This window comes from Aquarana catesbeiana, linkage group LG09 (genome assembly GCF_042186555.1).
Source record: "Aquarana catesbeiana isolate 2022-GZ linkage group LG09, ASM4218655v1, whole genome shotgun sequence".
Taxonomy (NCBI): Eukaryota; Metazoa; Chordata; class Amphibia; order Anura; family Ranidae; genus Aquarana; species Aquarana catesbeiana.
Window position 1 is genome coordinate 75,836,154 of NC_133332.1, and position 25,077 is coordinate 75,861,230.

General features: G+C 44.6%; 2 protein-coding genes across 2 annotated transcripts in view; both read right to left on the reverse strand.

Annotated features, from left to right (window-relative positions):
- Positions 1-14,874, reverse strand: part of LOC141107814 (4-galactosyl-N-acetylglucosaminide 3-alpha-L-fucosyltransferase 9-like) — a 77,005-nt gene extending 62,131 nt beyond the window's left edge. Inside the window, exon 1 of the mRNA XM_073598803.1 lies at positions 14,225-14,874. The gene's annotated coding sequence lies outside the window, so the exon portion shown is untranslated. The remainder of the gene's footprint in view (positions 1-14,224) is intronic.
- A 4,240-nt stretch (positions 14,875-19,114) lies between these two features.
- LOC141107179 (4-galactosyl-N-acetylglucosaminide 3-alpha-L-fucosyltransferase 9-like) overlaps positions 19,115-25,077 on the reverse strand; it is a 33,437-nt gene continuing 27,474 nt past the window's right edge. The window contains exon 2 of the mRNA XM_073597918.1: positions 19,115-20,862. Within this exon, the coding sequence (XP_073454019.1) occupies positions 19,764-20,855 (1,092 nt within the window). The 5' untranslated portion in view covers positions 20,856-20,862 and the 3' untranslated portion in view covers positions 19,115-19,763. The remainder of the gene's footprint in view (positions 20,863-25,077) is intronic.

A 25,077-nucleotide genomic window follows, 5' to 3' on the forward strand; every position in this document is an offset into this window, starting at 1 on the left:
ACGCAGCAGTTCAGGAAGGATCAGCGGCTATTTGTCATCCCAAAAGGTGCCAGGAAGGGAATGGCAGCATCCAAGATGACCTTGGCAAGCTGGATTGTAAGGTTAATCCAAAGAGCATATCGGGCTAGTGGTCTTCTATTTCCAGATGCGGTCAATGCGCACTCAACCCGTGGAATAGCCTCCTCCTGGGCAGCTTTGGCGTGGGTCTCCCGGCCAGCTGGTCGTCCTTCAGCACGTTCATGTCCCACTATAGTGTAGACCCAGCAGTCCTTACTTCCCGAGAGTTTGGGGAAAGGACCTTGCAGTCAACTGTACTGTAGTTTTTCTTATTAAATTTCTTTATTGCAGTACCCTCCCTGTAAGCGAGTTATTTACCATTGGTATGCTGCCATGGAGGCACCAGGAAAATGGAAAATTGAATACTTACTTTTCCGCAATTTTCCTTTCCTGGTGCCTGCCCATGGCAGCATACACCCTCCCTTCAATGATCCTTAACGTTATGAGATCTAGTTACAAGAATACTGACTGAGGGGAGCAACTCTTTTTTATAGAGTTAAAGTGGTCCTGTGGGTTGGTAGGGGGCGGAGCAACCAACCATGGGTATGCTGCCATGGGCAGGCACCAGGAAAGGAAAATTACGGAAAGGTAAGTATTAAATTTTTCGTTCTCTTGCCGGCCCCACACATACAATCTTGGCTCTTTTCAGGGCAAAGTAAAGAATGCTGTCTGCAAGCTTTATATAATATAGGTTTGTGTGCTATCTAATGAGGCAATTTCAAACACATGGACAGACCATGAAACACACAAAATGCAAGTTCACCCAATGTAGAGAGAACTTCAAAGTGGGTACACCTGTTAAGGATGTCCTTAAATTACAAACCCAAAAAAACACACTCTGAGCATGCCCAGAAACATCCAAGTGCTGTTCACACACAAAAAGCACCACCAAAAAAAAACAGTCCCTGAGCATGCCCAGACCAACCCAAATGCATTTCACACACCAAAAGGCACAGGAAAAAAACAAAGTCCCTGAGCATGCCCAGAACAACCCAAATTCAGCTAGCACAAAATAAGCCACCCCCCTGTCCAAAATGAAGCACATCATCCAGCATGCACCAAAATTACATATGGGACAAAACACCCCCCAGTCCAGGGGGGCAACTAAAGAGCCTAACGTGCAAAAGTTATACAACAAATACCATTGCAGTCTAAGGGAACTGACTTGGCAATTTTACTAGTCCCCACTTGGCTGGCTTATCTTCTAGTTATTGGCCTTAAAATGGGCATGGGGCCTAGGTCCCACCCTAAGGGACATATATCAATGTCACCAATTGGACAACCCCAAAAACGAAACAAGGAGAAATGCCTTTAAATATGCCAAATTGCTTAAGGGCCAGTTCACACCAATGCAGTCCAGTGCATATTTTATGTATCAAAAATGCATGGAAATTTGATTATGTTTTTCAATGGCATGGTTCACACCAGTGCTTGCAGTTCCAGTTCCAGAAAAAAAAAGTAGAACATGCTTCATTTTTTCTGCACTGGACTGTACTGGAAAGCTGTAAAACGCATCAAAAACGCACTGGAATGCACTTGTCCTTATTTAAGGTTAAGAAAAAAGAGGGGGGAAAAAAAGCACTGGACTGCATCAAAAATGCACCAAAAATGCACTGGAACGCATCAAAAACGTGCATGCAAAAAAGCATCTGGAACGCGTCCGGACTGCATTTCTATGATGTGAACTGGCCCTAAGGGCCCTAAGGGCCAGATCACACCATAGAAACGCAGTCTGGATGCGTCCCAGGTGCTTTTCTGCATGCACGTTTTTGATGCGTTCCAGTGCGTTTTTGGTACGTTTTTGATGCAGTCCAGTGCTTGTTTCCCCCCTCTTTTTTCTTAAGCTTAAATAAGGACAAGTGTGTTGCAGTGCGTTTTTGGTGCATTTACGTGAGTTCCAGTGCATTTTTGATGCATTTTACAGTGTTCCAGTACAGTCCAGTGCATAAAAAATGCAGCATGTTCTACATTTTTTCTGGAACTGGAAACCCACTGGAACTGCAAGCACTGGTGTGAACTATTCCATTGAAAACCATATAACCTACTTTCCGTGCGTTTTTGATGCAGAAAAAAACGCAGTGGACTGCATGTGGTGTGAACTGGCCCTTAAGGAATAAAAGTTATTTAAAACTACTCGCGGCTATAATGAAATGTCGTTCCGGCAATACACATAAAAGTTCATTGATAAAAACAGCATTAAGACAAAAAACAAAATAAAAAAAAAAAAAAAAAAAGTGTGGGGGTTCCCCCAAAATTCCATACCAGGCCCTTCAGGTCTGGTATGGATATTAAGGGGAACCCCGCACCAAAATAAAACAAAAAATGGCGTGGGGGTCCCCCTCAAAATCAATACCAGGCCCTTCAGGTCTGGTATGGATTTTAAGGGGAACCCCGTGCCAAAATTTAAAAAAAAAATATGGCGTGGGGGTCCCCCTCAAAATCCATACCAGGCCCTTCAGGTCTGGCATGGATTTTAAGGGGAACCCCATGCCAAAATAAAAAAAAAATGGCGTGCGGTCCCCCCAAAAATCCATACCAGACCCTTATCCAAGCATGCAACATGGCAGGCCTCTGGAAAAGAGGGGGGGACGAGAGAGCGCCCCCCCCTCCTTACCCGTACCAGGCCACATGCCCTCAACATTGGGAGGGTGCTTTGGGGTAGCACCCCAAAGCACCTTGTCCCCATGTTGATGAGGACAAGGGCCTCATCCCCACAACCCTTGCCCGGTGGTTGTGGGGGTCTGCGGGCGGGGGGCTTATCGGAATCTGGAAGCCCCCTTTAACAAGATCCCACCCCCACCTGTGTGAAATGGTAAGGGGGTACCTAACATTTCACAAAAAAAGTGTCAAAAATGTTAAAAATGACAAAAGACAGTTTTTGACAATTCCTTTTTTTAAATGCTTTTCCTTTCCATCTTCTATCTTCTTTCTTCTATCTTCTATCTTCCTTCAGTTTCTTCCTCCATCTTCTTCTTCCTCCGATCCTCTGCTTCTTGCTCTCGTGTTCTCGTCCGGCATCATCCTCTGCGTCGTCTTCTTCCCTTCTTCGTTCTCGGGCCGCTCCGCATCCATGATGGGAGGCTCCCGCTGTGTGACGCTTCTCGTCTTCCGACGGTTCTTAAATAACGGAGGGCGGGGCCACCTGGTGACCCCGCCCCCTCTGACGCACGGGGACTTCCCCAAAGCTTTCCCCGTGATGTCAGAGGGGGCGGACAGGGAAGTCCCCGTGTGTCAGAGGGGGCGGGGTCACCGGGTGGCCGCCCTCCGTTATTTAAAAACCGTCAGAAGACAAGAAGCGTCACACAGTGGGAGCCTCCCATGGATGCGGAGCGGCCCGAGAACGAAGAAGACGCCACGGAGGAGGTTGCCGGACGAGAACACTGTCTCTTGTAATTTTTAACATCTTTGACACTTTTTTTGTGAAAAGGTAGGGGTACAATGTTACCATTTCACACGGGGGGGGCGGGATCTGGTGGTCCCCTTGTTAAGGGGGCTTCCAGATTCCGATAAGCCCCCCGCCCGCAGACCCCCACAACCACTGGGCAAAGGTTGTGGGGATGAGGCCCTTGTCCTCATCAACATGGGGACAAGGTGCTTTGGGGAGCTACCCCAAAGCACCCTCCCAATGTTGAGGGCATGTGGCCTGGTACGGTTCAGGAGAGGGGGTGCTCTCTCGTCCCCCCTCTTTTCCTGTGGTCTGCCAGGTTGTGTGCTCGGATAAGGGTCTGGTATGGATTTTTAGGGGGACCCCACGCCATTTTTTAAAAAAATTTTGGCACGGGGTTCCCCTTAAAATCCATACCAGACCTGAAGGGCCTGGTATGGATTTTGGGGGGCGCCCCCACGCCATTTTTTTTTTTGCGTGGAGTTCCCCTTAATATCCATACCAGACCTGAAGGGTCCACTGTGCCCGCAGATTGTGGGTGGTAGACACAGTGGTTTTTCTAGGTCAATATTGTACCATTTACCAATTTGTTGTATTGTTCGGTATACAAAATGGGAGCCGTTGTCACTGTAAATCACAGAGGGGATCCCTTGACGTGGAATCACCTCTTTGATTAGTACTTTGGCTACTGACTGCCCATCTGAGTGTGTCATAGGAAGAGCTTCCACCCATTTTATAAACATGTCAACAATAATCAGACAGAACTTTTTATTCTCACATTTGTTCTATTCAATAAAATCCATGCATATCGTGTGAAAGGGATAATGGGGGTTGTGGGAAATGCCCCCTTAAGGGTCTTAGGGCACCTTGGGCATGGTATCTGTTACAAAGCGGACATGTGAGGCAAAAATTTCTAGAGTAGTTCGGAAACCCATATGTTGTGAACACCTTGTTGATGACCTGTACCATCCCTCCTTTTGAGACATGGGCTTGCCCATGGCTCAATAACGCAGCATATCTAAATAATGATGTGGATAAGATGGGTTTACCTTCTGTACTTGTGTATAAACCATTGACCAGCATTGCCCCTTTAGATAACCACTTTTGTTTTTTATCTGCCGGTGAAGTTTTCTGCATTTCTGATAACCATGTTTTATCAATAGCTTTACGTACCTCACCATTTTCTTGGGAACCTGTATAGTACTGTATATGTGTCTTATTTGCTGTCCTTTAGCAGCTTCCTTTGCGGTCTTGTCTGCTAGTGCGTTCCCTAGAGTAACTGGATCTGGTCCCTTTCTGTGTGCTGTATATTTACAAATAGCCACTTGTGCTGGTTTTTGTACATTTTCTCTATGTGAGATTGGTTTACCTGTGGACGTGATAATACTCCTATTTTTCCATTGCTGGGCAAATATGTTTATAGTAAAGAAAGCGTATTGGCTGTCTGTATAATTTTTTTTTTTTCCTCTAGACTACAGGCCCTGGATAGGGCAATAATTTCAGCTTGTTGTGTAGAGTAAGAACTGGGAAGGGTTCTGGCTTCAATGACCTGGTCATGAGTTACTATAGCGTAAGCAGTTTGATTTACCCCTTTATCATCCTTTTTACAAGACACATCAACAAAAAAGGTAATGTCAGCAATGTCAGGTAATGTCAACATCAGTGAGATCCTTCCTAGGGAGTACCCGTTCATCAATTTGAGCTATACAATCATGTGGATCCCCGTCACTAGGTGTTGGTATCAGTGTGGCTGGGTTCAATGTGGTACACCTCTCGATTGTAATATGCGGCTGTCCCACAAGAGTAGTCATACATGATAGATGCCTGGCTGGAGATAAATAGGAGATTTTGTCCTGTAGTAAGATTACTGAAATGGCATGTGGGACCTTAAGTACCAGGGGGTGAAACAGTACTATCAATGCAGAGGACCGTATGGCCAATGAGGCTGCTACTACGGCTTGTACACAGTGGGGCAAACTCTGGGCCACTGGATCTAATTTAGTTGAATAGAATGCAATTGGTTTGTGCTTGTCCCCATAAACCTGTGTGAGAACAGAAGTCATATACCCTTCCTTACAATCTACAGTCTAATAAAAGATTTTACTGTAATTGGGAAGGCCAAGCACAGAGGAACCCACAATGAGATGCTTTACCTTCGTAAATGCATCCTCTGCTTGAACATTCCACTGGATGGGATCTTTTGCAGACATTAGTGAACCATAGATGAGATCAGAAAGAGGCGCCACCTCTGTAGCATAATTTTCTATCCATGCTCTACAGAAATTTGCCATGCCAAGAAATGGCATAGTTTATTTTTTGGTAAGTGGTTTGGGGGCTTGAAGGATGGCCTCTTTTCGCATCTCATCCAAATGCCTGCTTTCTTGAGATAAAATATAACCCAGGTATTTCACCTTTTCTTTCCACAGTTGTAATTTGTCTTTGCTGACCTTGTGACCTTGTTCTGCGAGGAAATGCATCAGAGCCAAGGTATCAATTTTACATTATCGCTCCGAAGGAGCCGCTACCAGAATGTCATCCACATACAAGACAATTTGGCTCCCACTGGGAGGTACAAACCGAGACAAATTATTGGACACTTCTCGTGAGAAGATAGTTGGACTTTCACAATATCCCTGGGATAACCTAGTGTATGTGTACTTTTTTTTTTCTTTTTCCTTGTACATAAATGCAAACCAGAACTGACTGTCTTTGTGTAACGGAATGGAAAAGAAGTATTACTGATATCGATGACAGAAAATACCTTGTTCTATGGGTAGAGGTCGTTCAGCTCCCTCTGTGCTGACACTCTGTGCTGACACTCTGTTGAGCAGACCTCTGTCTAGCAGCTCCGTGAAGAGCTCCGTGAAGAGCTCGGCCACTGGCCGCCCCTTCCTCGGCTCCCCCCTCCCCCCTTCCAACCCACCCCCCCCTCCTATCCCCCTACCGTCAGATCTACTTCAGACGCCGTTCTTAGTCGGCCGGCCGCTCAGGACACCCCGCGGCTCCGGCCCAGCCCCCCCTGGACCACCACGCCAGTCCCTCTCCCCTCTGACTCTCCGGCGGCCACCTTCAGCAGCCGGTCGGCCGCTCAGGACACTTCGCGGCTCCGGCCGCCCCCGGCAGGCTAGCCCGCACCTCTCCACTTCTCCCCCTGCAGCATTCTGCCGGTCCCCCCTACCCATCCGGTCGCCGCCTAGTCAGCTGCTGTTCTGCCTAGTCAGCCGGCCGGCCGCTCGGGACCCTCCGCAGGTACAGCACTTACCGTCCCCCTCTACTGACCAGCCGCTCCGGCGGATCCGCACCCCTCCCTACTGACCATCTTCACCGGACGGGTCGGGCAACAACGCCAGGACAGCCCGCGGCTCGGGCCTAGCCGGCGGCCATCTTGGTACTCCCTCTACCGGCCAGCCACGGCTTGGGCCCAGCCGGCGGCCATATTGGTACACCCAGTGCCAACGGTGCAGCATCCGAGGACCCCCTCCTGAGGCCATCAGCCCCCAGCCACACCACCGCCCGATTGGACCTACTACCCCCTAGTCCATCCACTCAGCAGACCCCCCCCCCTCTGTTGGCCCCACCGCAGCCCCGGTCTCAATCACCACGTTCTAGCCGCTAGAGTCGGTGAGACAGACCACGGCTGCAGCCTAGCCCAGTCAGCTTGCCACCACAACCCCCTCACTGTTGTTCAACAGAGCCCCGTCCCCCTCTGCACCGGGAATCACCCCTCCTGCTACTGGACCACACTGCGGGGGCACTAGAGATTCACCGGGGGCCAGTCTACCTCAAATCGCCTGAGACCCAGCCACTGCACCACCTACCGCACCAGGTCCCCCTCCTTCACCCTCGGGACTTTCAGCACAGGTAAGCTCCGGGGGCACTCGAGAAGTTGATCCAGGGGCCCTTGTCCGATCGCCCCTCGGGGGGGTCAGGAAGGAATTTTTTCCTCGACTGCACTATTGGCCTACGCAGCCAGGGGTTTTTTTTGCCTTCCTCTGGATCAACGAGAGGGAGGTGGGCAGCCCACCGCCCTCTAGTACCTCCGCTCCAACACTCAGCCGTCACTCTCACCACTCCAGAGCAGTGGTCAGCCATCCGATCCCTCCATCCCCCTGCAAGGCTATCATCGCCACACCAGTGCCTTCGTCATACAAATTTCTTTTCTAGCAACGCCGCCTTCAGCATCATGTGCAACTTCAAGTACACAGCAGACACCCTCCACAGGCTAAGAAACACGGCCGCAACTTTACCAACCACCACGCAAAAAAGACTAAAAAAAGAACAATTACTAAGGACCAACCCACAATCAACCATCAAAGGCAGAGAGACACCGATCCAACCACAACAACTATCATGCGCCCTGATCAACACCAGATCTGCAGTCAAGCACAGGCTGGAAATCCGCGATTTCATCATCGAAAACAACATAGACTGCCTCTTTATTACAGAAAGCTGGCTAACTTCCGACTGCAACACCATCCTGACTGAATTGGTGCCCAAGAACTACAGTATCATATCTGAGCATAGAATTGGAAAAAAAGGAGGAGGTCTTGCAGTGATTTTCAAATCGCACCTGGGGTTCACCAAACCAAACTTACAGAACTCAGTGCCTTTCATGGAAACACTCTCACTGCATCTTCAAACAACACCTCAAGACACCATTCACATACTACTATGCTACAGACCACCAGGACCAAAGACCAATCTCCTCACACCGCTCACTGAATTCTTCTCAATGCACACCTTGAAAACCAAAAACCTTCTGGTACTTGGGGATTTCAATCTGTGGGCAAACTCCGCCCAAGACCCTATTGCAACCGCCTGCGTTAACCAAATGGAAGAACTTGGCCTGCAACAACTGATAAATGCTCCTACGCATGGTTCAGGACACACTTTAGATCTCATCTTCAAACAGAATATGGACATCGACGTATTGAACAACACCCCACTACCATGGACGGACCACCATGCTATCAAATTCAAAATCACCACTAACACCACCCTCCAAAAACAGAAACGGGCAATAGCAACACACTGGAAAAGATCTCAGAAGAAACTACACTCTGAACTCTTCAAAACTACATTGTCGAGCAAAATTCTTCTGCTAAACCCAAACCTCTCAACGGAACAAACACTCAACTCCCTAAACAATGTTTTACTACAAACAGCAGACTCCGTGGCGCCAAAACGCAGAACACCCGTCCGCACAAAAAACTCGAATTGGTTTAATGGCACTCTCACCCTACTCAAGCAAGAACGCAGAAGATCTGAGAGAACTTGGAGAAGAAATCCCACCAAGGAAAACCATGCTAACTACAAAGCACTCACGGTGAAATACCACAAGGCAATCTTCAAAGCCAAAAAAGAACATTTTGCAGACACCATCTCATCCGCCTTAAACCGCCCACGTGAACTTTTCAAAATAGTTGCTCAATCAATGAACCCGACCTGCCTAGAGCCCCCTGCAAACGATACCCAAGAATTCTGCAATGAGTTATCAGATTTCTTCATCGACAAAATCGACAACATTCGGAAAGCAATTCATCAGAAAATAACAACCAACCTCACCCAACCAATGCAAAAAGAGGATATCGACACGAACATCACTCAACCACCGAAGTTCTTTTTGGCCCCAATCACCACGGACACGACTAAAAACATCATCGGAAGCCTTCGCGACAGCACATCACCGAACGACATCATCCCCACCAAATTGTTCAAAGAATGTTCCGACATCCTGGCCCCCACCCTAACACATCTCATAAATCAATCATTCAAAGAAGGGACTGTGCCAACCTCCCTCAAGCAAGGCATCGTCAAACCCCTGCTAAAGAAACCTAATCTCGACCCTAAAGACCCTAACTGCCGCAGACCAATAACAAGCCTCAACACCATCTCCAAGATTATAGAGAAAACAGTAGTACAGCAGCTACAACACCACCTGGAGACACACCACCTCCTGGACCCTCTGCAATCAGGCTTCCGCCCAGGCCATGGCACAGAAACAGCACTTCTCAAAATATGGGACGACGCCCTCGAAGCAGCAGATGACGGGGAACCGAGTCTTCTGGTACTGTTAGACCTCAGTGCAGCATTCGATACAGTGGACCACAATACTCTACTTGTCCGCCTCTCAGAAGTTGCAGGAGCCACAGATTCTGCCCTAAAATGGTTTACATCCTTCTTAGAGAATCGCTCTCAGACAGTGAAACTGGGAACATTCACCTCGGAATCTCGGGCAGTCTCCTGTGGAGTCCCTCAGGGCTCACCCTTGTCACCAGTGCTATTTAACATCTACATCCGCCCGCTTCTCAATATCATCAGGAAAACGGACCTCTGCTTCCACTCATACGCAGACGACACCCAACTCTACCTTCGCATTAATGGACAAAAAGATCATCATCAGCAACTACAGAAATGCCTCACTTTAATCTATGACTGGATGACCGCTAGCTCCCTCAAACTTAACGAATCAAAAACAGAACTTCTTCTCCTGCAAGCCAACAAAAATTCCAAAATTAAGACTCCGTGGACACCACCCCCCATCCTCGGACAGACCATCTCGCCCAGCACCAAAGTCAAGAGTCTCGGAGTCATCTTTGACTCAGGAATGACAATGGATGCACAAATAGGATCGGTGGTGAGCGGATCCCACCACCTCCTCCGCCTGCTTCGCAGACTCATCCCCTTCATCCCAGAAGAGGACAAAGCGGCAGTTGTGGGAACGATCATCAATTCCCGACTCGACTACGCAAATTCCCTCTACGTAGGTCTACCCCAATATCAGCTTGCGCGCTTGCAACTCATGCAGAACACGGCGGCAAGACTGTTAACAGGAAAAAAGCCCTGGGAATCCATCTCCCCATCCCTAAAAAGCCTACATTGGCTAACTGTGAAGAACCGGATCATATTCAAGACCCTCTGCCTCACCCATAAATGCATACAAGGAAACGCTCCGCAATATCTCCGGGAAAAAATAAAACACTACACACCGATTCGCAGTCTTCGATCAGCTAACCAAAACCTCCTCCTCATTCCCAAATACCGCTACAAAGCAAAGGGAGAACGTAGATTTGCAGTCCAAGGACCTCGCCTATGGAATGCTCTCCCAACCAACCTCCGCATGGAAGAAAACCACCAGGCCTTCAGGAAAAAACTAAAGACCTTCCTTTTCTAGAAGCTGGCTACAGAGAATACATCTAGCGCCTTGAGGCGATTCAGTTCGCAATTGCAGCGCTCTACAAATCATTCATTCATTCATTCATTCAGGAGGACATGCGGGTCTGGGACCACCGGGGCCCTCGGTAATACAGCCCTATTGACCACCTGTAAATCCTGCATGAGTCTCCACCCATCTTTCCCTCCCTTATGCTTCCTATACCTCCGAATCCGTCAGGATTTTAGTTTCTCATCCGTCAGTTGTACCCAGTTCGTGATAAGTTCTCCTAGCTCATGCTATGATACCTTGGGGTTCCGGGTGACCGAAACACGAGGTACAGTATCCTGCCTGTATATTTGCAGAATAGGCTGTGATAGGAGACAAGTAGCCACGCTTTTTCCTTCCTGATCACAGTCCAGGCTTTTTAAGAGCACTTCAGTGTTAGCGAGACTCAATAACTGTTTCTCATAGGACTTATCTGGCCCAGAGATCCTTCTGTAGTACATGGTGCAATAGAGGTTTGTCTGGACAGTATACCCTTTTCTCACAGGCTCTTCTTCAATTATTTCTGCCTGGGTTTTGGGTATATTTAATCCCTCAGTTTGCAAATCCAGGCTGTACCAGTATCGGGGCTTATTATCCATAGCTGTGATTTGTTTTTCACACAGCCGATGGGCTCTGAGAACTCCCTCCACTGGTACGACAGAAATATCAAGAGCATGTAACATGTCTCTACCCATCAAATTCACAGGACATTTAGTCGAAATTACAATTTTACACTGAGCCTTTTTACCTGTCTGTGGATCTTCCACAGTAAGGCCTTCAGACACGGCCTCCTGGTGCATCAACCCATTTGCAGATTTTACATATACTACACCTTTTTTCTTTACCCCTAGGGGCATATCCAGCGGGTGTATTAGGATCCTACAAGCCCCAGTATCACAGAGAAATGTTACCCATCTACCCTTCACAACCAAGGTTATTTCTGGCTTGACTTCAGCATGCAAACAAGTTTCAACAGTGCACACATCCAAAATTTCAGATTCTTTCTCATCATTTTCTTCTGTATCTCTCTCTCTGCAGACATACCAACATCTTCTAGTCATGCTTCTTCCTCTCTGTTTGACCTGCATTCTTTTGCCAAATGCCCTCTTTTACTACACAGGAAACACTCCCCCCTCTTCTTTTCCCCCCTCATAATCCTAAATTCGGGGCCTTGTTCGAGTGTTTCCCATCCTTCTTTTCTCCTTCTCAATGACATACACATCATTACCTTCACCTACCATAAACACCTTCCCTTGCTTTACTTTCTTTTTTGATTGGAAGTGCCGTTCAGCATGGCTCGCATCAGCTCCTGAAGTCTACAGATCCTATGGTTGATCATGTGTTTGGTAACAAAACTTGATATAGGGGCAAGCAGCCCCTTCAGATTGCATTCATTAGCTGTTGCTCATATGGGCTATCGTTCATTTGATTTACTGGGACTTCTATCCCAGAGTGATTATTGAATATCTCCCCCATCCTAACAATGAAATTGCCCACTGTTTCCTCTTCTCCCTGCACACACTGATTTATAATGGACCAGTCGGCTCGACGTATCCATCTATTCTCTATCCTTGCTATAAGGGCATTTCACCTGTTTTCGAGTGCTGTATCATCATGAGGCAACACCACTCCCTGTTTGTTCAATCCACTCCAATCTCCCACTACATGATGCCAGTCGGGACCCAAGATCTGTCTGATAACCTGCTCTATTTCCCTCCCATTGAGATGATAGCTAGCAATAATTCCCATGATACCATCCCTGAATTGAGCTATGTTGACCTTGGGATGTGGCATCCCTTCAGTAGCTTTTTTAACATCCTCGGGGGTCCAGGGGCAATAGACCATCATATTGTTAGGGACTTCTACACCACCTACATCTTGTCCTGCCCTAGAGTTGGAAACTTCAATTAGTGGAAACTCTTCCTCTCCACATCCTGTTAGTTCCCCAGCTGAGGTGGTTATCAATTTGTTCACCAGGTCCCCGAAAAGTTTTTGTAACCGTTGCGGTAAGGGGGGTCCCTTGTGGACTTCTCTGGACAGCAAGAGTCATCTTGAGAGGGGGGTTAGCTGCAGCCATAGGAGAGTCGGGTGCATCTGAGGGGGACCCAGGTGACCACGGGGGAACAACAAACAAACAGTGGAGAGGCAGGTTGCATGGTAAAATTGTTATTCGTCGATAGTCGGGGGGTCAGTGGGGGTGGCTTATTGCATGCCTACGTCCCAAACAGTCGTGGGGACTGCAGGTCTGCGATAGGATATAGGGAGTTAGGAGCGGGTGCTGAAGTCAGAGGAGGAGCAGCGACTGTCGGTGGGGTTGGAGAGTTCTCCAAAGTATGTGCGGGGGCTGTCGGGTGCATTTGGTTTGTTGCGTTTTGTTCAGCCAATACTTGCTGAACTAAACTTCGGAGGACGGTCATATTATTGTCCTCCTCTTTGTCCAAAAACATAGTCTTTTTATGGTTTTCTGAATTTAACCTACAGTTAGCCTCCTCAAGGAATTTCTTTGCCTGGGGAAGACCTCATTTCTTCTGTTTCCTTATTTTCGTGCCGGCATAATTTTTAAGTTTTCTACATAGTATTACACAACAATCCTTACTTAAAAATGCAAGAAAATCATACTTTGTTTTCCACATCTTAAGAAATTTCACATTCTTTTTGTCTAGACTACACATATACTTAGCATCTTCATTCATACCAACAGATTTTCCATGGCTCATACCTATTTCGTTTATTGTGCACACAGAACTCTTTTTTTGTCAATGTCTTTTCACAATGACACAACACACGCACACAGTATCTTATCACTTGCAGTCACTCAAAGACTTTGTAGCCGTGATATATCACTTCTAGATTATTGATCACATGTCCTGCTAAAACACTGGTGTCTTGTTACTTAATACTTCACTAACTTGTAGAGAGCATTTACAGAATTGCAAGGAGACTGAGTTCACCTAACTGTTCTTTCATGCTATCAAAACATTAAATATTTCAGTCCTTGATCCAAGGGTATTTATGTGCCTGCTCAGGGTTTTTACAACATATGAGGCTGGTTTGGACGCTGGGGTCCACCAAAATGTCCTCTGTTACCTGGAAATCTATCAGGCCACACCCTTGTATCAACAGGGGAATCTTTAGGTTTTGATCTAGGAGTATTTATGTGTCCCCATGGGAATTTTCTGCAGCTTACAAGGCTGTCAGGATCTAAGATCCAATCGCCAAATTTCCTTTATCTACACCTGGATATTAGTATGGGACCAGACCCCTATATCAAATGACAATAAACCAGGAGAAATAAACAAGAACACACAAGAGAGAAAAAACCCGCAGTGCTCGACTGCCCTAAGCGCGTCTTCCCAAAACGTGGGCTAGTCACTAGGTCTGCCCATCCAGGATGGCCACAGACGGATCTATATGGGGAATACGTGACCATTTATTTCCCCTCAACAAGGGTAAAGCAGATAGAACAAAACAGATAAACATTTGATCAATCTCTATATTGTATGTATGTATTAAAATCCATTATTCATTAAATTCCTAATCAAGTCTAACCCAAAAGGTTAATAATAAAATAAAAAACTTACCTTGTCCCGAGAGCGGTCTCTTGTGCTGATCCGATAAGTCGCTGCCCGGGAGGCACTAGTTTAGCAGGCCGGCCTCTCTTTAACCTCTAATTTGAGACAGAGGACTTAAAGTTTTGCCGTACAGTCATCGGTCACTGAGTTGATCCAGTGCGGCTCGGGAACTTGGACTTCCGGCTCTCGAAGGACCAAATTGGTACGGAAATACGTCACTGTCTCAGGAATCAAGATAACATTTATTGCATATGCAAGAGAAATTAATTACATTTGCATTACAGAATCATGAGGTGTCATTTCATTTCTGAGGAAAATATTGTAGTACATGTCTTTTTTATAGGCCCTGGACACCCCCCCTTTCATGTTAGAAAAATGTCCAGTCATATGTTATTTTCAACTTTATTCTGAACACAACAGGAAAGGTGGAAGTATCTGTCACAGACTTTTACATTCACAATTGTTATACAGGATACTGACTTGGAAACTCCCTAAGCCATTTGCAAACAACAGGATGTTTCAAATAATGCAAGTCTAAGCATATTATAACTACAGCTATAAGGTCATATTCATATCAAATGACGTTTTCATAGAGGACATTTAAAGTATAATTTCTCTAACACACCCCCCTTCATAACAGTGTCCTTAGCCCCCTTCAACCCCCCTTCATAACAGTGTCCTTAGCCCCTTTCACCCCCCATTCATAACAGTGTCCTTAGCCCCCTTCATAACAGTGTCCTTAGCCCTCTTCACCCCCCCTTCATAAGTGTCCTTAGCCCCCTTAATTCCCCCTTCACCCCCCTTCATAACAGTGTCCTTAGTCCTTCACCCCCCTTCATAACAGTGCCTTAGCCCCCTTCACCCCCCTTCATAACAGTGTCCTTGGCCCCCTTCACTCCCCATTCATAACAGTGTCCCTAGCCCCCTTCACCCCCCCTCATAACAGTGTCCTTAGTTCCCTTTACCCCCCCCTTCATAACAGTGTCCTTAGCCCCCCTATCATAACAGTGTCCTCACCACTCCTTACATTTTATGGCACTGTTTGAAGCCACACGTGCAATCCTTAGTTAAAGGGCAGGAGCTGCCAAACTTTTCTTGTTAACAAGTTAGTGACTGGCTGAAACAAAAAAATCCGCTCCAGGTGAGTGAGTCTCTGGGTAATCCCCACACACACTAGTCAGGTTTTAGCCCAGCTCACATGCTGCGTAACATAAGGAAATTATTTTGGACGGCTGCACTTCTAATAATCCTTTTTATTGAAGCTTCATAGGACAAGTGGTTGACAGATGGAGCAGGGGACAAAGAGGTAGATACTAGGGAAGAGCCCGATGTTCGAGTAGAATGTCGTAAGTTCGACTTAAACATCGGATATTTGCCTGTTCACCGAATAGCGAACAATTTGGGGCGTTCGCGGAAATTTCGAAAGCCGCGGCACACCCTTTAAAAGTCTATGGGAGAAATCAAAAGAGCTAATTTTAAAGGCTTATATGCATGGTATTGTCATAAAAAGTGTTTGGGGACCTGGGTCCTGCCCCAGGGGACATGCATCAATGCAAAAAAAGTTTTAAAAACTGATGTTTTTTCGGTAGCCGTGATTTTAATAATGCTTAAAGTGAAACAATAAAAGTGAAATATTCCTTTAAATTTCGTACCTGGGGGGTGTCTATAGTATGCCTGTAAAGTGGCGCATGTTTCCCATTTTTACAACAGTACCTACACAAAATGACATTCCTAAAGGAAAAAAAAGTCATTTAAAAGTACTCACGGCTATAATGAATTGTCGATCCCGGCAATACACATAAAAGTCATTGAAAAAAAACGGCATGGGATTCCCCCACAGTCCATTACCAGGCCCTTTGGGTCTGGTATGAATATTAAGGGGAACTCCGAACCAAAATTAAAAAAAAAAAAAAAAATTGCGTGGGGGTCCCCCCAAATTTCATACCAGGCCCTTCAGGTCTGGTATGGATATTAAGGGGAACCCCATGCCAAATTTTTTTTTTTAAAAAATGGCGTGGGTGTCCCCCTCAAAACCCATACCAGACCCTTCAGGTCTGGTATGGATTTTAAGGGGAACCCCGCACCAAAATTTAAAAAAAAAATGGCGTGGGGATCCCCCCAAAAAGCCATACCAGACCCTTATCCGAGCACGCAACCTGGCAGCCACAGGAAAAGGGGGGGACGAGAGAGCGCCCCCCCTCCTGAACCATACCAGGCCACATGCCCTCAACATGGGTAGGGTGCTTTGGGGTAGCCAAAGCACTGTGTCCTCATGTTGATGGGGACAATGGCCTCATCCCCACAACCCTTGCCCGGTGGTTGTGGGGGTCTGCGGGTGGGGGGCTTATCGGAATCTGGAAGCCCCGTTTAACAAGGGTACCCCCAGATCCCGGCCTCCCCCCTGTGTGAAATGGTAATGGGGTACAAATGTACCCCTACCATTTCACAAAAGTGTGAAAATGGTAAAAATGACATGACACGGCTTGGGGACAAGTCCTTTATTAAAAAAATTTAAAAATAACCGGGTGGCCCCACCCCCTCTGACGCTACAGGGAAGCCATAGGGATGTCCCTGTGCGTCAGAGGGGGCGTGTGGCCCCACCCTCAGTTATAAAAGAGCTGTCACCTGAGAAGGAGAGCAAGAGCAAGAGAAGAAGAAGACTTTGTGAGACAGTTTTATTTTTACATTTTCTATTAAAGGACTTGTCCCCAAGCCGTATCATGTCATTTTTACCATTTTCACACTTTTTTTGTGAAATGGTAGGGGTACTGACTTATGTGTATTGCTGGGACCGACAATTCATTATAGCCACGAGTACTTTTAAATGACTTTTTTTCCTTTAGAAATGTCATTTTGTGCAGGGACTGTTGTAAACACGGGAAACATGCGCCACTTTACAGGCATACTATAGACACCCCCCAGGTACAAAATTTAAAGGAAAATTTCACTTTTATTGTTTCACTTTAAGCATTAATAAAATCACTGCTCCTCCAAAAAACGACCATTTAAAAAAAATTTTTTTTTTTGCATTGATACATGTCCCCTAGGGCAGGACCCAGGTCCCAAACACTTTTTATGACAATAACTTGCATATAAGCCTTTAAAATTAGCACTTCTGATTTTTCATGTTCGTGTCCCATAGACTTTAACAGTATTCCCGTGTTCGAACAAATTTTTTGCCTGTTCGCATGTTCTGCTGCGAACCAAACCGGGGAGTGTTCGGCTCATCCCTAGTAGATAAGTTTTTGTGCAAATCTGCTCTAATGTGTCATCATTAGGTTACAGGTGAACTAACCAATTAAAAACAGGACTCAGCCGGTATCACAGGGAAAGCCAGGCTGCAGTGCACAGTACATACCTTCAAATCTTATGTGAAGAGTTCGGTCCGCATCCACTGCCAGAAAAGATCTGACACACCAATTGAACTCGGAGCAAACTTGACACATCATTCAATATCATTGTATAGTAGCAACAACATATACAAAATGATAGAAAAAAAAATATGTATGCATACACACAATCACTTTGCTTTTAACCACTTAAGGACCAGCCTCGTTTTGGATTTTAGGTGTTTACATGATTAAAACAGGTTTTTCTGCTAGAAAATTACTTAGAACCCCCAAACGTTATATATGGTTTTTCTTCTAACACCCTAGAGAATACAATGGCGGTCATTGCAATACTTTTTTTTGCACCGTATTTGCGCAGCGGTCCTATAAGCGCACTTTTTTTGGAAAAAATTCACTTTTTTGAATAAAAAAATAAAACAACAGTAAAGTTATCCCAATTTTTTTTTATATTGTGAAATATAATGTTACGCCAAGTAAATTGATACCCAACATGTCATGCTTGAAAATTGCGCCCGCTTGTGGAATGGTGTCAAACTTTTACCCTCAAAAATCTCCATAGGCGACGTTTAAAAAATTCTACAGGTTGCATATTTTGCGCTACAGAGGAGGTCTAGGGCTAGAATTATTGCTCTCGCTCTACCGGTCGCGGCGATACCTCACATGTGTGGTTTGACCACCGTTTTCATATGCGGGTGCTACTCGCGTATGCGTTCGCTTCTGCGCGCGAGCTCGTCGGGACAGGGGGGTTTTAAACATTTTTTTTTTTTATTTTTATTATTTATTTTACAATATTTTATTTATTTTTACACTGTTTAAAAAAAAAAAAAATTGTGTCACTTTTATTCCTATTACAAGGAATGTAAACATCCCTTGTAATAGAAAAAAGCATGGCAGGACCTCTTAAATATGAGATCTGGGGTCAAAAAGACCTCAGATCTCATATTTACACTAAAATGCAATAAAAAAAAAAAAAAAAAAAAAAAAGTCATTTAGAAAAATGACATTTGAAAAAATATGCCTTTAAGAGGCGTGGACGGAAGTGACGTTTTGACGTCGCTTCCGCCCAGCAGTGTCATGGAGACGAGTGAGCGCCATCTTGGCCTCACTCGTCTCCAGACACACCACGGCACAGGACGCGATCGCCTCCGCCGCTACCGACTGCTCCGGTAAGCGGCGGAGGGCACCGGATCGCGGCGGGAGGGGGGGGCCCCCTCTACCGCCACCGATAAAAGTGATCTCGCGGCGAATCCGCCGCAGGGACCACTTTTATCTGAAAGCCGGCCGCCGCACGAAAGCAGGGATACCGGGGTTATGGCAACTAGCTGCTGCCATAACAACGATATCCCCGTTCAAACTTAGGACGTACATAGTCGTGCGGCGGTCGGGAAGTGGTTAAAATCATTTGTTCTTAACATCAACTTGATTGTGTGTATGTATGCATACACACAATCAAGTTGATGTTAAGAACAAATGATTTTAAAAGCAAAGTGTTAGAAGATCATGAGGACCAACACTGACATATATATATATATATATATATATATATATATATATATATATATATATATATATATATATATATATATTCTCTCTCTCTCTCTCTGTCTATACACACACCCATATACATATACACATACATACATACATACATGTGTATAGCCTCGGATGAACATCACTCGCTATATAAAGCTGCAGGAGATCCATTGAGACACAGGAAGGGAAACATGCACTAATAGGTTGCAGGAGATGCACTAAAGGAAGGTTGCAAAAATCGGGAAAAAAAAGTGACTGGCTTCTAGGACCGCTCAATGTCCTAAGCAACTAATCACCCCCTTGCAGCTCCTGCCCTAGGACCTCCCAGCCTGCTGCTTCTCCTGTCCTTGGCCATGCTGCAAGGATGACATTGTGGCAGCTGGGGAAATGTAACAGGAGCTGGACCTACAGGGCGGCCAGGCAAGAAAGAAAGAGTCCAGGTTCCTAAGTAGTGTGATTGCTGCGGTTCGGGTGGGACTGTCACGGTCCACCATTTAGTGATTCCTGCTATATTCCTGCAGTACTGTAAATGGTCCTGATTTAAAAAGAAAGACAAACTATTTTTTGGTAGTGAAAGTAATAAATAAAGAAAATAAATGAAAAGTATATATAAATAACATCTTGCAGGCATTTTTTTTCCTACATACTAGAGCCTGCAACTAGCTTCAAAATTCCTTCATAAACCATTTGGCCACACTGTGAAGGATCTGGTATTTTGGTGCTTTTCTTATTACTTCACAAGCTTGACAGTATCTATATTGCCAAGCAATCAGTATATTTACACGATAGTGAGACCTCCAATTGAAATACTTGTGATACTTCTCGTCGTCTTTGTCTAACTCAAGGAGATAGGCAGCCAGCTCCTTGGCACTTGGAAAGTCATCGACATGAATGAAGGCATCACCTGGGATAAAACGTTCATAGTTTTCCCGCGAAGTCCCCAACACAACTGGCACAGCCCAGGAGCCAAAAGCATTTGACCACAATTTCTCAGTGATGTAATCTTTGTAATTAGAATTTTCAAAGGCCAAGTAAAATTTGTACTGAGATATAGTGGAATGGAAATTGTCCCAGCTGAGCTTTGTATGTTTAGCCCCATAAACATCAATAGGAATATATTTTTGTAGTTCCTCATAATAAGCAATTCTTCGGACACCTGGATACCACTTGCTGACCACCCAAGCCACTAGTTTGGACTTTTCAGGAATGGTAAAGTTTTGCGGCTCCTTTAGTGTTTCGATCTGACCATATGGGACAAAAACATCTGAATCCTGACGAAACGTTAATGTCATGTTGAATAAGTTGTCCAACATGTCCACATTTTTAATAATCATTGGTGGCTCCACATTGGCCCACACCCAGTATTGGAAAATAGGTCGTGGCTGTTGAGGCAATAGGTTTTTGTTATACATTATCTCCACATGATGTATAATAACACCATCAGCAATGCTATATAGACTCCTGTCTGTTGTCATCTTGCAGCCTGGGATACCAAAATCTTGGTAGCACCTGTCTAATGGGAATGTATATCCCCAAGGCCAGTGCCAAATCAGGATGAGAACCTCTTTCTCTTTCTTTAGATTGGGAATGATCTCTTTCTCTTTTATATTCTGGGTCGTTTTTTCCTGTATCACTGTCTTTTCTGCACATATTGTATTTCTTCTAGTTATATCCACAAAATTCCAGAAAAAGGACAGCAGAATAAGAAGCAACAGGAATATTATTAGGGTTTTCTGATTGAGACAAGCCAAATTCATTATGGTTCTGAAAGAAAGTAAAAAAGACATGATACTGGCTGTAATTTAAGCAACATAATAAATCACATTTTCTGACATAGTCCCTTCATTTTCTATTTATTCTGACATATAGTATAGTAATGGGAGTAGGCGTGAAATAATTATAACTCCACAGAGGCACCATCTTTGGAAAATGCAAAATTCAGACTAGAAGTAGGGTAGAATGGGACTTTAAATGTGCCTCGGTGGGGTTTAAATAACAATCTGTACCACAATTTTAAAACGATGTAAAAAAACTTTATTTGCTATCCATGGATGGGAGATTTAAAACATGTTACAGTCTGAAAAAAAGTACAGTTTACTGTCCCTTTGGTCCAGGGTGTGCAGGTCCTGTATAAGGCGTCAGAGGTATGGCCTACACGTTTCGTGGGAAACCCTGCTTCGCCAGGGCCTTTAAAGTAGCAAAAAGGAAAAACATATAAGTATTGAAAATAACCAAAAAATACAGTATTGACAACATTATGGAATAATTACTGAATATTGACATTTCATATACAACATGTAAAAAAATCTTTTTCTCAATAAAAAACAGTGTCATTATGGGGCATTTGTGATTGCCCACTGATGAAATTCAAACACGTCAACCTAAAGCTTTAACAGAAATGCACTTACTAGTATAATGTTAATATAAACACTCACAGTACTACCGTTTATATATAGGACTCCGCCCTGGTCTCTCTGGCAAGTCTCGGGAGGTTATCCCTATGGGCTCCCCAGGCTTACTGTTCCTTCTGGACCGACACGCTAGCTGCACAGTCTGAAGGTAAACTATAAATGAATGTAGTCACTCAAAATAAATGTACTACTTATGCGTATAATCAGTTAATTTCATTCTTTTGACCAACCTTGCATTTGTGAGACACCACTGAACACCAAATAGAATGATATGCAACTGCATTTCTGTTAAAGCTTTAGGTTGATGTGTTTGAATTTCATCAGTGGGCAATCAGAAATGCCCCATAATGTCAGTGTTTTTATTGAGAAAAAAGATTTTTTTATATGTTGTATATGAAATGTCAATATTCCGTAATTATTATTCCATAATGTTGTCAATACTGTATTTTTTAGTTTTTTTTAATACTTATGTTTTTTTGTGCTACTTTAAAGGCCCTGACGAAGCGGGGTTTCCCCGCGAAACGTGTAAGCCATACCTCTGACGCTTCATACCAGGACCTGCATACCCTGGACCAAAGAGACAGTAAACTGTACTTTTTTCAGACTGTAACATGTTTTAAATCTCCCATCCATGGATGGCAAATAAAGTTTTTCTACATTGTTTTAACTCCTTTAGATCCCTGCTATAGCCGAATGATGGCTACAGTGCAGATCTGCTTTGCTGGGAGGGCATCAATAGATGTCCTCCCCTTTGCATACTCACCACACCCCCCTGAAGGGCGCGCGCTGTGGATGATCACAGATCGGAGTAAGAGGTTGATCCCGACCCCTTACCATGTGATCCGCTGTCAGCCAATGACAGCTGATCACGTGATGTAAACAGAAGATCGGCAATAGTTTTTATTTTCTTCTCACACTAATAGCGTGAGGAGAAAAAGAAGCAGATCACCAGCTTCTGTTGAACGGACATTGATCCCGAAGAAGAAGAGGTGAAGCCGCCTCATATGTGCCCACCAGTACCATGAAACGGTGCCCAAAGTGCCCACCAGTACATGAGGTGCCAGCAATCAGTGCCACCTATCAGTGCCCACAAGTGCCACCTATCAATGCCCACCGGTGGTGCCAATCAGTGCCACCTAGCAGTGCTGCTTATCAGTGTCACCTACCAGTGCTCATCACTGCCACCCATCAGTGCCCACCAGTGCCACCTCATCAGTGCCCACAAGTGACACCTCATCAGTGCCCACCAGTGACACCTCATCAGTGCAGCCTATCGGTGCCCATCAGTGTAGCCTCATCAGCGTATATCAATGAAGGAGAAAAATTACCTGTTTGCAAAATTTATTAACAAATAGATAAAATTTAATTTTTTAAAATAAATGTGATCTTAATTTTTTTTTAACAAAAAATAAAAAACCCAGAGGTGATCAAATACCACCAAAAGAAAGCTCTATTTGTGGGGAAAAAATGATAAAAATTTCATTTGGGTACAGTGTTGTATGACCTCGCTATTGTCATTGAAAGAGTGACGGTGCTTAAAGCTGAAAATTGGTCTGGGCAGGAGGGGGGTTTAGGTGCCCAGTAAGCAAGTGGTTAAAATTGTGGTACAGATTGTTTTTTAAACCCCACGAGGCACATTTAAAGTCCCATTCTACCCTTCTTCTATTCTGACATATAGATATACAGTGTAAAAAAAACCTGTCCTTTTATTCTCAAAGCAATAATATGCTATCACGACTTAAAAGTTGGCATGTAGTTCACGTGTTTACAATGAATGCTACTGCTAATACTACAGCATACAAAGACATTAGTTCACTTATTTGCAATGAATGCTAATGCTACAGTGTACAAATACATTTTAGAAAACTGGGTGCTGTTCCTACTTTTTTTTTGTTGAAAAATGACTGTGCCCCTGTGCACAAAGCCAGCTCCATAAATGCATGGTTTGACAAGTTTGGTGTGGAGGAACTCAAGAAAGCTGCACAGAGCCCTGACCTTAACCCTACTGAACACCTTTGGGATACATTGTAAATTCTGAATGTGATCCAGGTCTTCCTGTCCAACATTAGTACCTGATCTCACAAATTATCTTTTGGCTGAATGGGGGCAATTTCTCACTGACCCTATCCAACATCCTTTGGAAATCTCTATATTAATTCCTATGGCTTTGGAATTTAATGCCCAACAAACTCATATAGGTCTGATTGTGAAACTTCCTCAGTGCCTTGGAGCCCTAAATCTTGAAGTGTCCAATTATACAACCCTGGAATTCAGCTCATAAAGTCATGTTCTGGTTCCCCACCTCCAATCTCCTGCATGGGGGAACTAGGGGTTCCATAGTTTAATAGACAGGTTCACTAATCGATAATGTAGTCTGAGGGGTGTTCAACCTTCTGTGCTGGAATTAGGAATTTCCTTAATGAATGCCTGGATTTCATGGATCTAAGGGTACTCATAAAAGATACAAGCAGGCACATTTAGATGTCAATTTTTTTTTTTTTAATCAAATCCTTTTTATTATTTTATATGAAAACAACACTGACACGATACAGATAAAACCACAAAAAATAGAAATCACAACAAACCCCACTATCCCTCCAACCCAAACTGAAGCCCCCCCCCCCCCCCGCTCACTCGGAGTATATATGACACAAAAAAAAAGAAGAGGAAAAAAAAAAAAAGAATAACAATAATTGCAAAGTACACAGTACCCATTGGTTGACATTATACCCAAGACATAGATTGAAGCCATCTAGACCAGATAACATGAAACTTATTCAGGGAGTTCCTTAGGGAACATGTATGCCTTTCAAAGAGAATAATCCTATTGAGATCTACAATCCAATCAGACACGGTCGGTGGATGTGGAGAGGTCCACTTAAGAGCAATCTGTCTACGGGCAACAAAAAGTGCCCGCCTTATAGTGTTACCAGTAGGGGAGGTGTAGATAGAGGTATCACAGTAACCCAATATACATATAAGCGGTTCAACCAGAATGTTAATATCCAGTACCCTATTTAAAGTACCAATCGCCTCCACCCAGTATCTTTGGAGTTTCAGACATCACCAAGCCCGAATTTATCAAGAATGGCCCACAGATATGGCAATTCGAAGGCCTTGATTGCGTCTAATGCTAAAAAGGCATGGTTTGAATGGCCCGGCGCCAGAACCTGCATATTTAAATATACACGTCTGATATTAAGTGCGGTTGATTTGTTGGACATAAATCCTACCTGATCTGGATGAATAATACTGTTAATAACCTTATTTAATCTAGTTGCAAGCATCTTCGCAAGAATTTTTACAACTGTAGATAATAGAGAAATTGGTCTATAAGATTTAGGGTGTAGCAAATTTTTATCCTTTTTGGGTATGACTACTATTACGGATTGTCCCATAGAGTCTGAGAGCCGACCCATATGAAAAGCCTCATTTAGTGTGAAGAAGAGTGGGAAGCAATACTTTATTATATTTTTTATAGGTCTCAATGGGGAGACTATTGGTCCCTGGGGCCTTGGCATTGGGAAAACTATCCACCGCATTTTCCATTTCCATTAAAGTAAGTGGA